This window comes from Daphnia pulicaria, chromosome 2 (genome assembly GCF_021234035.1).
Source record: "Daphnia pulicaria isolate SC F1-1A chromosome 2, SC_F0-13Bv2, whole genome shotgun sequence".
NCBI classification, from domain to species: domain Eukaryota; kingdom Metazoa; phylum Arthropoda; class Branchiopoda; order Diplostraca; family Daphniidae; genus Daphnia; species Daphnia pulicaria.
In genome coordinates, this window is record NC_060914.1 from 8,952,108 (window position 1) to 8,964,886 (window position 12,779).

Below are 12,779 nucleotides of genomic sequence, written 5' to 3' on the forward strand. Positions count from 1 at the left end.
CTATTTCATCCATCATGGGGAGGATTTTCCACTGATTGACTCTTTACAATCTCTTTAGCTGAAAGTTGACGAATTTTGTTCAGGCGGTCCTAATAAGATTTTATATGTGTTAAAACTTGTTTAAATTTTAATTGGCCTAATGACTTGGAACCCTACCTGAGCATTTTGAAGGATGGTTGACAATTGTTATCCTCTTCCTTGCATCAAACAGTTTTTTAATGTATGATTCCAAATCAATAGGAGATTGCTGATTTTATGATATCACAGTAAGCTCTGCAGACAAATTTTCTATCTGAGAACGAAGCTCAGCCTGACTTTGCCTGAATTAAAAAAAAAAAAAAAATTTAACAATTTAAGAACATTTTGTCATCTTGTTGTACAAATTTGTGTAGGTAATTACCTGGTGTTTTTAATGGAGTTTTCAAGGCAATCGACGGTAGGTTTCAGTAAGTTCAAAATTCCTTCTGTCAACGAATCTCGGGTGGGGTTATCGCCAAAATCTTCTGTTCAATCAACAGAGAAGTACAAGTCGACGTTCCGTCTTCCATTGAAATTTGGACTTTGGAATTTCAATAAAAGCTGTAGGTGCTGTACCAAAATAACTCTAAATAACAAGTCACCCCTATAATATGTGCACATGTGCAGAGTAAGCCAAACAGGCGAACAGCAATAGCCCTTACAACATTGTCAGTTGCTATACAAGAACTGCTATTTTGAAGCAGAACGGTGTGGGTGGGCGATTCGACAAGGTTGCGCTTAAGCAAATGTGGGACATTACGGCCAGCACAACCTTTGACAATCGAAGTATGCTTAAATACACCGACCTGGAAAGTGATAAGTGAACGTTATGTAGAAACCTTTATAAAATTGACATTTAAAAAATCGCACCTTTTGGTTGGAATATCAGCGGTGGCGAGGAAACTCTTGGCGCTAAGCATATTTAATAATAGAGGAATTCCACCTCTGAGAATGAATTCTAGTTGAAACTCAGAAGTTCTCTCCGAAGCTGACATATTGGCCGGCATCAGCAAACTGTAGGCAACCTGATAAACAAACGAGAGCAATAGGATTTAGTGGGAGGGAAACGAGACCCTTTTTTTCTATTAACCTACCTCCAGATGATACAAAATGGTCGAGGGTGATGCCGCTACGAAGATAGATTCCAATTCCGAAGGAGATTGGGTAGGCTCAGTTTTTTCACTACTCGTCACTGAAGGCGAAGACGAAACGACGGGTGGAATTTGGCTAGCGGCTACAAGGCGCTCGATAGTCTGCAGATCAGCTGGCAACTGCCGTAGAAGATTGCGCGCTGCGTCACGCAACTTAGCATGATGTAACTGTGAGCCCAGATCCGCCAATTGACACAAAAACGGATTGATGCGCTTGTCTCTCGATATTAACACTCCCGGTAGCATAATTTCGGCGGAAGCGGCTGAAATCGGATGATGTTGCTGACCCCCCAAGCTACCTTGATAACTGCTTGGCGCATGCTGAGGTGAACCACCCGTGCTACTATCACTGCTACTGTCTGGTGATCCCGCCACAGCAGTATTCGATTGCGACAGTTTAGCTGTCAACATCTAAAGAGAAATACAATGAATATTCATTCTAAGAGAAAAATTTGTTTTAAAAAACGCAAACCGTTTTATCCCTGAGTGGTAAGTCTGCCACTAAACGATATCCTTCGGACGGTTCTATGAGTTCATTATTCAAGTAGAGATCCAGCTTGACTCCACTCTGTTGCTGCTGTACTGGCGGCTGCTGGTGGCCCACTACTTGAGGCTGAATTAAAGACGAATTTACTCCAGCAGTTGCAGACAGGGCAGCTGTCTGGTTGGTGGATTTCACTCGAGCCATGATGCGTCGCCGAACGGTGGCGAGGGTCTCGTTACTATGGGTCCATATTTCGATATCCTCCGGTTGGCGTCCTTGGTTAGGAAACCGGACAACCAGTGTAAAGCATTTCCTCCTAAGTAATGATTGGCAATGTTCAAATTCTCAAATTGACTCCCAAAAATAAAATGTGTCAATATTACCTGTGTGCTCTTCCGAGAGGGAGTAGAGTACGCTCCTCCCTCATCTGTAACTCGCAATCGTAGTCGCTAACATACTCCTGTAGTAGTTTCAACAGTCTGCACATCCGCGTTGTCTCCTGTCTGCTTCGATTGGCGAAATCTTTCTCGGTCACTAAGGCTCGCTAAGGCTTCATGTGGCTGCTGCTGCTGCTGCTGCTGTTGTTTATTGTACGCACGCAGAGTATAGTGCGAAGCTCGAAGTCTGTCACTACAACGGCCTATGAGATCTTCGTGAATCTCAACTTGGTTGTTGACCAATCGGGGACCTAAACTGGTGTAGGTCTCCTTCAGCAGAAGAATAGCTCTACATGACAAAACATTCAAACGGTTACACAAAATTTAAATTGAAAAGGAAAGATAGTGATTTAGATCGTACTTTTCAGCAACTGGATCACTTCCAAACAGAATGACACGCCACAAGTAATCAAGTCCGATGAGCCCCACGTCGTTCATCTTGCGTCGGGCTACTAATTTTCCTTCTTTGGCGTTGACAGCCTTAAAGAAACGGTAGAAGCACTTCATCCCACTCCCAGTCATGAGATTAGGATCCAGTTGAAGAATCTGTGCCTCGAAGAACTCGCGATTTACTTCGGGATCAAGATCAGGCTCCTCGCCCATCACTTTCGAGAACCATTTGAAGCAGGCCTCTCGATCAGCAACAAATATATAGCCCGTTCAACCAGGCAATGCCAGATCTGACGTGCCTGAGGCGCACAAAGCCACAACTGCCCGTCTTTCAGCCAAAATCTTAAAAAACTCAAGCGTTCTTGAACCTAAAGGGCAAATTAGATAAAAAAATTTGAACCATGATTTAGAACCTCACACGGCATGTCGATGTTAGACCTCCCTACTCTATCCCCCAGCTCACCCCGGATAGTAGCCACCCCGAGATAATGTCCCCCCAGATATGAGTCCCCCCTTGATTGTATCCCCCCCCCTAAGATGTCCCCCCCATGAAATGTGGAGGGGGGGTTACTATCGTGTGGAAGTCACGATAGTAGCCCCCCACCCCATAGTTCGTTCACGCAAAGGGGGGGACAGAATCCGAGCCGTAAAGGACACTAGCCCCCCCCCCCCAAAAAAAAATCGTCTTGTGATTCGTGTTCCACGGCCTAGCCTGCTATAAATAATCATTCGGCGACTTCCCGTTTTTTAACTGTGCCTGCTGCCCCACCTCTACTCCATCACACGCTCTGGACTGTACAAGAAAAGTTAAAGTGATAATTAAACGGAAATGTTTCCCAAATCGCCTAGTTTTTCATCGATATTTCAGCTGTTTGTTTACAATTGTTCCATGTAAGGAAAAGTAAACATGTTAATGTAAATTGAGGTAGGGTTATACACGTCATGTAGCCGCGAATATGTCCCCATCGTAATCGATGTGGACGCAAATGGTGTTTACTTTTCCTTACATGGAACAATTGTAAACAAACAGCTGAAATATCGATGAAAAACTAGGCGATTTGGGAAACATTTCCGTTTAATTATCACTTTAACTTTTCTTGTACAGTCCAGAGCGTGTGATGGAGTAGAGGTGGGGCAGCAGGCACAGTTAAAAAACGGGAAGTCGCCGAATGATTATTTATAGCAGGCTAGGCCGTGGAACACGAATCACAAGACGATTTTTTTTGGGGGGGGGGGCTAGTGTCCTTTACGGCTCAGATTCTGTCCCCCCCTTTGCGTGAACGAACTATGGGGGGGGGGGCTACTATCGTGACTTCCACACGATAGTAACCCCCCCTCCACATTTCATGGGGGGGGACATCTTAGGGGGGGATACAATCAAGGGGGGACTCATATCTGGGGGGACATTATCTCGGGGTGGCTACTATCCGGGGTGAGCTGGGGGATAGAGTAGGGAGGTCTAACATCGCATTACCCACCATTTCAATTTACCTGAAGAACGTGGCTGTAACGACCGTCTGGCAAATGCGTGAGCGGATCGTAGTTGGCTGGACTGTCTTTTACGGTGCTTCGCACACGCTCCATGTAAGAACAGAGATTGTCAGTTATAAGAATGACTAGTGCGTGCTGCTGCTGGAGACGATTGACCACTTCTTGTCGATAAAGGACGTGCTGAGCACGAGCTGCGTGGGCGTTGGCGGCATGGTTGTAATTGGCCGGAGTCTCGGCATACAGGCAGCATATATCTCGGATTTGTTTGAGCGCCTGGAGTACCCACACGTTGTGACGAATCTTTTCGACGCAACGATCCAGCCAAACTGTTTTTTGAGTGTCACGATCCTGAGACCAGAATAGTCAAGGATCTTCACATGAGCATTCATGGCCTGGCCGATGATTTCATTCGGCACGTCGGGTGAGTGCGCAAGGTTCCAGAATATCGTCAACACCTACATTTCAAACAGATTATTTAAATGATTTGGTGAAAAACACGTGAAAGGATTTTAATAAAAACAATATATACCTTGTGAGCCATTACACCGTCTTATTATCGTCCTCAGCTAAGCGGCGAATCAGCTCTAAAAGCTTTTCTCGTTGTTTCTTCCCTGCATTGTCCAACTTGCCTAAAATTAAATTTGTTTAAATATTCATTGTTCGAATTCTTTAAATCGTCAATTCTATAAAATACCTGAAAACATTCAAATAAATGGTCCAATTGTTCAGGAGAAAAATCCCATGCTAGTTTGGCAAGCAAATCATGAACATTCTTGACTGTGGCTTCGTGCTTGCCGGCTTGAGAAGCCCAAACACGGTCCAAATCTTCCAGTGTCAGTGCTTTCTCCTTAATAACAAAGCGGAGGATTTTCTCAAGTTTCTCATCGTATTGAGGCTGAAGCAACGAATAGGACGATCTGTAATACCCTATTCTCTTTCAGCCATCCAGCCATCCTGGAGAACAAAAAATAAAAATTAGTAAAATCAAAAAACAAATTCAAAAGACTCGAGTTTTTCGGCCTATTGAAGGTGTGAAATTTGCATTAAGGATTCAAATCTTCAGCTAGCAGCTCCAGCAAGGAAAACCAATCTTGACGCAGCTTTGAGACACATAGATCTATTAGTTTTTCACACTTCCTCAAGATGCAACGATGAATCTCAAACTTCCAACTGCTGCTGACAGCATTATATCATCAGTCAAAATCTTAGTGAAAGACTTTGTCAGGCCATTCTGGAAGAATCTCTGGCAAGCTTCACTTCTTGTATCCGTTCTCTCCTACATAAGTTGATGGATGCATCCAGAAGGATTTCAAGCTTACACTTTGGTAAGACAGGGACTACCCAACGTGGCATACTAATCATTTCTTCTAGCCTGGACAGTTCACTAACTGGGAAATAAGGGTCACCTTTAGTTGGATCCAACCAGACTTCCTCGTCATTCTGTTTCTCTTATACATTTTGACCATTTGTGTTTCTATCTATATTTACAGCGGCAGCAGCAGGACTATTCTGATTTGGAATCTGACAAACACGAAAGACAGAAAAACACTGAAAGACAGTTAAACGAGTAGTAGTGAAAGATTATATTGAGCTTCTAAGGCTACATGAAGGGAAGAAAACAAACTGATACGTGCTACAAGGCAACATGCTGAAGAGAGAAGAGAACCTGCAACGGAAGAAAAGGTAATTAAATGTCACCACATAATAAAAATTAATTATTACGTTTTAGATGGCGGAAACGTATTGCATTGGCTGGGCTGCTGCTGGAGCGCTTGGCTCATCATCGTCTGACTCCAGACTAGAATCAGAAAAATAGTTTTCCAACTCTTCCATTTCTTGCTCGTCTTTCTTTTTCTTCTCTTCTTCTTGCTTTTGTTTCTCTTTGAGTTTTTCCTCCTTCAACCATTTCTTTAAAATCGCCACAAGTTGTTGCTGCTCTTGTTTCTTTTTCTTTTCTTCTTTTTTTTTTGCATCGTGGCGGGTCGCGGACTTTTTATTGGCTTTACGGCCTCTTTTAGTTCCCATTTTCTAAAAATATAATATTGTTTAATCATTTGCCCATTTAAATTTAAAAATTTTATTCTTACGTTAACGATATTTAATGATTGCTATCGAAAGTCGAAACAACTGATTGAACTGAACAACTCGAATGATGCTTGCAGACTACGCCACGTGACACAATGACGTGTCATCATGGTCTCACTTGGCGTAGTCTGCAACCATCATTCATTTTCGAGGTGTTCAGTTGTTTCGACTTTCGATAGAAATTGATCAATCATAAAATACTTTTCGTAAGAATAAAATTTTTTAAATTTAAATGAGCATCGAACTGTATTATATTTTAAGAAAATGGGCAGAGGTGAATATCGTGTGCGTGTGGCGGGTAAATCGTGTACTAAACTCGTGTCAGAGCAATGGATGCCTGGTGATTTTTTATGGTGATTTTGCCACCAGGCAAAGGATTTTGACTGATGCTGTCAGCAGTTGGAAGTTTGAGATTCATTACACATTGGTGTAAAAGTAATTTTAATAAAGTATAGCATGGCGTCAAATATATTGGTGAGAATGTTCATCTTAATTTAATTCTTAAAGAACGGATGAATATTCACACAGTACGTAGTTAACATTTTTATGCTTACGAACATCACGCTTTAAATTGCTCGTGAAAAAAAGTCCCGAAATTTATATCGCAATATGCATAGCATATCTTGTCAATCCAAATCGTATGGACTTTCTCGAATATATTCGTCCATAGTTTCTGCTGATGGGTCCCTCGTGAAAGACGGGGGAAATTTAATTTGACTTCGAATACACCACAATAAAAATATAACGCAGTTCATGGATTTCATTTAGTGTTTTTTTTTCCTTTGTCGTGGGAGAAAAAAAGGCCATAATAGATAATTAACTTAAGGGTTGTGTTTCGACTGCTGAGTGCTCATTACTGCACAATTCCATAATGAAATTACCTAGACGCTGAGCCGCTGACAGTGAAGGTGTTCGTTCGTGATCACTATGGTGAACTTAAATTTCATCATTAATATAGCAAAATTTTCTTTTTGTTCGTTAGAATTTCTAAATGTTTCGAAGATATGTTTGCTTATCCATTTTTGTTAATGTTAAATTTTTTCGAGGCAAGATGTACGTTTAGATGTGGCCAAAATTACTAGATGTCGCCACTGTCGCCCTTGTTGTTCCCACGTCGTGTAAAGAGAAAAAATGGGCGAAACTAATTGTTTCTAATTTATGCTTATATTCCCGTGATTTCATATACCAAATTGAGCTTCGTATGTTATGTAGGTTTATCTTGATCGAGTTTACTTATTTTGATATTATATAAACTTATTTCTTCAAATTCTAGATGCATACTGTCAGTCATTCCAACAAGTTTACTTAGCGCTCAGTCACTTTCCATTCATTACATTCTCATGCCACAGTCTTAGTCTGTGCTCATGCTGTCAAAATCCTAAAACTCATGTGTGAAGCCCACATTTCGTGGAATACAAATGTGTGGAGACAAGGTATTTCCCCATTACTGCTACCACAGCAACCATACCACGTCAAATGCCTTACTAAATTTACTAAATTAATCACCTTTCACCCAAATGATAAAGGTAGAAACACATCATCAATACCACCCATCACCACGCTACTGCAATACTTCATGACACTTTATTTAGCATCAGCAAATTTAGGAGAGGAGTATGGCTGTTGGTTGCTGTGATTTCCATTTGTAAAGTTTTTCATCACAAAAATGTCAGTGTGCTTCTTAGTAAAGGTAAAAATTGATATGCTTTATTAACTGTTATATTTTCATTAATGCAATACATTTTCTTTTACAGATCGCGTAATTGATCTATAAGCCAATGCTGACCTTTCTCCATGACGGAAGAGGGACATCCTAGCAACGTTCTGGTCCATTATTATCTTCCTGACGTACGCTCATCTAGCTTCACTGCTTTTGCTGCAACACAACTTGTCTTGCTTCACCGACGAGTTGGAAACTTGGAACACTTCAGTGGTCGCTACCGTCCGCTGTTACACACCTGCAGATACTCACCGCGGGATTTTGCCCAGGTACCCGACAATTTACTTACTTTCATAGATTATCTATTAATATTCTAATTTTAATTGCTTTAAACTCTTTGTCTGTGTAATAATTCCTAAATATGGCCCTTCTTACGCACAAACAAAGTGTTACTTCAAAGACGTTTCTTTTTTCTAGCGCTAGATGGCTTTTCGATAATTTCCCTAATCCTATCCGTTTTTTTTTTTTTAAATCTGATTCAGAAATATGCGCCGACAAATACTTCTGGTAACGGAAAAGGACAATCGCGACCGACAACGAGACTCGTCATCAACGTGGATCATCGTATTGTTGGTATTATTTCGTTTGTGTTAGTTAACCCGATGGCTGCCACGCCTTTGTTCTCCCCTAGCTCCTTAGCACGGTCCGCAGGCAGTGCACCATAGGGACTTCCCCCTTGTCGATATGGTGATGGATTCTAGAAGTTGTGCATTCCATCTTCTCCTGTCACCGTGTCAGCCCGGACTTGTCAGCAATGGCAAGTCCCACCTTGGTCATAAATCCTTCGGACATGTCGCGTAGAGAGTAGAGATAAACCTACGGGTTGTTTGGCGTGGCAGCCAACGGGTTAACTTAAGTGTGTATGTATGTTTGTATGAAATTGTAAAATGTGTGGTGGAATTGTGGGTGGAGGTGGGACAATAAAGCATTTCCTAAGTATTTTCTTCCAACTTTGAAGTTTGACAACAACAAATAAGTAATAGTCAAGGGAAGTTTAGTTTTTGAGAAACCAAATACTATCTCCCATAAATTCCTTTTTTGCAGCAACTTAAGTTAAAAATACAAGTTCGTTAACTTCACATATTTTGAGTTACGTTAGGAACCCTGAAATTAAATTCTTCCAGCATCAGACAATTTCCGGATGCAGAGTGACTGGAGCAATAATAGTCACCTCCAATATATGAAATTAGGACACATCGCAATGTTAGAAGGCTTAGAGGTGTTTGGAAAAGTCTTACTAGATAATTACCCGCATTAAAAATTTATTTTATCATTTAAGAACAACAATAATGCCATGACTACAGTAACTACTACGATATGAAGGACAAATCTGAACACAGTTTTAAAAAAACGGAAATTTCGGCTAGTGTTTAGAAGCCTCCCTTTAGCAAGCTGAAGAAGCTTAGGTCGTGATGTAATATTCAGGTGCCTTAGTGGTTTAGTAACTCGGGGCAGAGTAATTCTTTGGAACTTCAGTGTAGCAGCTGGGGGCAGCGTCGGTTATAGTGTAATACTGGGGGTCTTGGTGGTGAAGTAAACTGGAGCCTCTGTTTGGTATTGGTTGGAGTCAGAGTAATACTTGGGTTCCTCGGTGTAGTAAACTGGGGCAGCATACGTCGTTGGGTAATATTCGGCCTTTTCGGTGTAGTACTTGAGGGCTTCGGTGTAAAAGGCTGGGGCAGCATACGTAGTCGTGCAGTACTCCGGTACCTTGATGGTGTAGTACTTCGAAACCTCGGTGTAGTACTCGGCCTCTTTGGTGATGTAACTCGGGACAGAGTTATACTTCGGGGCTCGGTGTAGTAACTCGGAGCATTAAAAGGAGTGGTGTAATATTCTGGTGCATTAGTGGTGCAGTAACCGGTTGTTGCGTATGTCGTTGTTATGTAGTAAGGCGGCGGCGTTGCGGTTTGGTATCCACCACACCCAGGAGACATCGGTGCACCAGTTATCGACCCAGCCATCGACGATACAACAGCAGCAGCATGACAACGTAATTAACTAGACGGTGAATAATTTGAACATTTTCAATGACTGGCATGTACAAATAAAATATTTAAATTGAAAAAAAAAACTCCATGTAACAGGATGTTTACCCGATTGCGTGCCGATAATATGACCTTCAGTGTGACGTTATCTTGATACTTGAGAAGGTGACGACAGATGGGAGTTTAATCAAGGCGATATCTGCGTCCAGCGTTTCCGAATAATCCGGATGAAAAAAGAAGCTATTCATGTCTAATTCAAAGGTTCGTCGGTTAAGATCATTCGACATTTTATAGTTGTGCATGCCCCAGCGTAACTCACACTTCTAAAATTTGATCCCTGTATCCGTCAGATTCGATCGTTAATATCAACTGGATTTTTATTGCTGTATACCTCTCACCCATCAGTATTTGTCTTCACGCATTGAGCAGATGTAAGAATCCATTGATCTGATATCAAACTTCCTCCGCAAGCGTGCTTAGTGCCGCTCTTCGTGTATATTCGAATGTCGGCTTGCCAAGGGAATTCGACATAGCCTGCCTCCACTCCGACACCGATCTTGTCTTGGCCTTTGTTGATGCCTTCGAGATGCCATTGGACACTCCACAAGCGTTTTGGGCGTTTTCACCTTTAATGTTAAAACACAAGTTTTTTTTTCTGATCATTAAAATTAACCAAAATAGAAAGAACTGAAAAAAAGGTGCGCTAGGCCTATTTACCATTTTTTGACGGTGACTTAGTCATAAAGAATAAAAATACATGGACGTAATGGCCAAAATATCCACGATGAAAACAGGGGCTCGGGAAAGAAAAGCGGACATTCTTGGTTGTCAGTGAATTAAGACAAATGATCGCTAAACGTCCGTACAATTATTTTTATAGACTTGAGTAATCCGTGTAAAGTGAAAAGAAGGTAGCGTTTTAATTTCGGCATCTATTGGCATAAAGTTAAAATACAATTACTTTAGAAGGAATGTGCGTGTGCAGACCTGGGCAACAAAAATTAGACTGATACGAATAGCGGAGAAAGTTTGTGTTTAAGCCAATTTATCTCGCAGATAAATGCCAAACCAGTGCCAAAGGTTTGGTTTGGACACCATACACGACGTCATGGTGTAACTTTATTAAACTTGAAAATGTCAACATGTATTTTGATGGTTTGGTGGGTCATTGGCACAACAGGTGACAGACAGTCGCGTGGTGGTGAAATTATCTTAAGCCAGCATTTAACTTGATAACAATGTATCGTCCCCTGCAAAACTGAACGCAAAGCTAAAAAATAACTAAAGATACAGATAAAAAGGCGTACGTGTGGGGACCAGACGAATACGGGCTGGTTGTGGGAACGGTAGTTGAAGTGACGGTTGTTCATAGGTGACTTTGTGGGGGCCGTTGGTGCAATGACGCCCTGGATCCACGATGAATAGGAGCTGATCCTGGTGTAGCCACTAGGAAAATTCTTCTGGTAGCCTAGGCTTGAGCCGAATGAAACGATCCCAATTAATTTTTTCCATTTGCCATTGGATTCTTTGAAAATTAATGGGCCTCCACTCTCACTCTGAATTGAACGAAAAGGCGTAAACTTTTACACGTGATTCACAGAACAATTGAACTTACTTTACACGGCCCACTGCGATTGGCTCCACTGGTACAGATGATTTTCTCTGTAATCATGCCGGGATAGGTATCACTACAGACGCTATATTGGAGATGACTGGAACTGTCACTTTGCGGAGCAAAGGACTAAGGCTAGCACTCAAACCTACGTGTCCAAAATAATTTTGTTATAGTTGTGATTAAATCTTCTATAGCGTCTCATCTGTTACCATCCGAAGTGAACCCCATCCGGCGACGGTGGCAGGTGGTGGCAGGTTCGTTGGTGTAATCCGGCTCAGTCAAACTTGCAAGGCAGATTGGACGTATGTATTCTAAACGTCAAATCAAAAGTCATTAGTGCAAAATCACAGCTAAATATATATAAATTAAAAACTTAATACGCGAGACAGTGACGGTAGTTGAGAGTTTAATTAGGGCAATGTCGTTGGAGAAATTGTTCACATTCCAGTTGGGATGAACGACGTAATTATTCGCAAGGTACATTTTCCGATTGATTTCATCAGTCGCTACATAATTGTGGACTCCTAAATAGACGCTGATTCGCTCCATGTGTTGTCTGTACGAATGGATTAAAGACATTTTTTGTTTTAAGTAAACTTTGTTCGGACGATAAAGATGCTGAACCTACCCTTGTGTGAGTAAAAGGCAGTGAGCGGTCGTGGGAATCCACTGATCTCCCATCTCAACTACGAGCAGCGTTTGTCAAGGGAATTCGTTTGGCGCAGTTTCATCTCTACCAACAGTTTTGTGGTTTTCAGAGTTTGATTGCATAACATTGTATTCGTCACTCCGCATTCGGCATATGAGCTGCTGTTCTCACCCAAATAAAAACATGATGTTAACAGGAGATAAAATTTCATTTACTTCGGTTTGGGTGTGCGACATACGGGCCCCACCATACGGGCCCCGACATACGGGCCCAGGCCCGTATGTCGTAAATTTTTAGGCCCGTACGTCGTTTTTAACGTCATACGGGCCCAAGTTTTTTGATAACAGTGAATTGTGTCCAAGTCCAATCCCATTTCATCTAAACAACTGTTGGAGGCGCTTGGAAATCTCACGCATAAGTTCTCCAGGGCCCAACTAAGAGAACTCCGGAATGCCAATGGTCTTGACGAGTCTGATTAAGACTATTTTTTTCTCTACCTACTTTATCTCATTTTATTTCTACATTCATTTTATAAGCTGGTTGTGCTTCGAGCCAGCAATTTCGATACAGCTTCATGTCTGTATCTATTCTGATCAGCATTTAGCGGGATCCCAATTACTGTGTTCTTTTTTCATCGATTTTTTTCTCCCTTTATGTAATGTAAATAATTCGATTACGCATAGTAGGTATTCAACTCATCTTTTTATTTCCAATTAAAAAATAGGCCCGTGTGTCGTCTTTTTTTAGGCCC

At 41.6% G+C, this 12,779-nt stretch overlaps 1 protein-coding gene, 1 long non-coding RNA gene and 1 pseudogene across 6 annotated transcripts; 1 reads left to right on the top strand and 2 right to left on the bottom strand.

Moving 5' to 3' along the window:
- Positions 1-156: 156 nt before the first annotated feature.
- LOC124326666 lies at positions 157-5,859 on the bottom strand (annotated as a pseudogene).
- A 1,032-nt stretch (positions 5,860-6,891) lies between these two features.
- Positions 6,892-8,390, top strand: LOC124326734. Its single transcript, XR_006915754.1, has 6 exons — positions 6,892-6,986; positions 7,108-7,264; positions 7,330-7,489; positions 7,583-7,746; positions 7,811-8,045; positions 8,259-8,390. It is a non-coding gene; the product is annotated as an uncharacterized LOC124326734 (long non-coding RNA).
- Positions 8,391-9,738: 1,348 nt separating this feature from the next.
- On the bottom strand, positions 9,739-12,206 carry LOC124326626 (serine protease SSP1-like). 5 transcript variants are annotated; one of them, XR_006915581.1, is made up of 8 exons: positions 12,008-12,206; positions 11,760-11,935; positions 11,589-11,690; positions 11,380-11,524; positions 10,482-11,320; positions 10,163-10,390; positions 9,873-10,101; positions 9,739-9,777 (listed from the first exon to the last, which is right to left on the bottom strand). XR_006915581.1 is itself a non-coding variant. In XM_046785544.1 (5 exons), exons 1-4 carry the CDS (start codon positions 12,058-12,060, stop codon positions 11,433-11,435), a joined length of 423 nt encoding a protein of 140 aa, XP_046641500.1. In that variant the 5' UTR covers positions 12,061-12,206; the 3' UTR covers positions 10,846-11,237; positions 11,380-11,432. The 5 variants fall into 5 exon arrangements, 2 of the variants coding, with proteins under 2 accessions (XP_046641500.1, XP_046641499.1); XR_006915582.1 differs by lacking the exon at positions 9,739-9,777 and having other exon boundaries at positions 9,805-10,014; positions 10,084-10,101; XR_006915583.1 differs by lacking the exon at positions 9,739-9,777 and having other exon boundaries at positions 9,810-10,101; positions 11,072-11,320.
- Between the last annotated feature and the right edge of the window lie 573 nt (positions 12,207-12,779).

Coding starts and splice junctions, on each gene's coding strand:
- LOC124326626 (XM_046785544.1), bottom strand. CDS start 12,060: ATGGGAGATCAGTGGATTCCCACGACCGCTCACTGCCTTTTACTCACA. Junction 11,936..12,007: donor TGCCTTTTACTCACACAAGG/GTAGGTTCAGCA, acceptor CCATTCGTACAG/ACAACACATGGAGCGAATCA. Junction 11,691..11,759: donor AACTACCGTCACTGTCTCGC/GTATTAAGTTTT, acceptor TTTGACGTTTAG/AATACATACGTCCAATCTGC.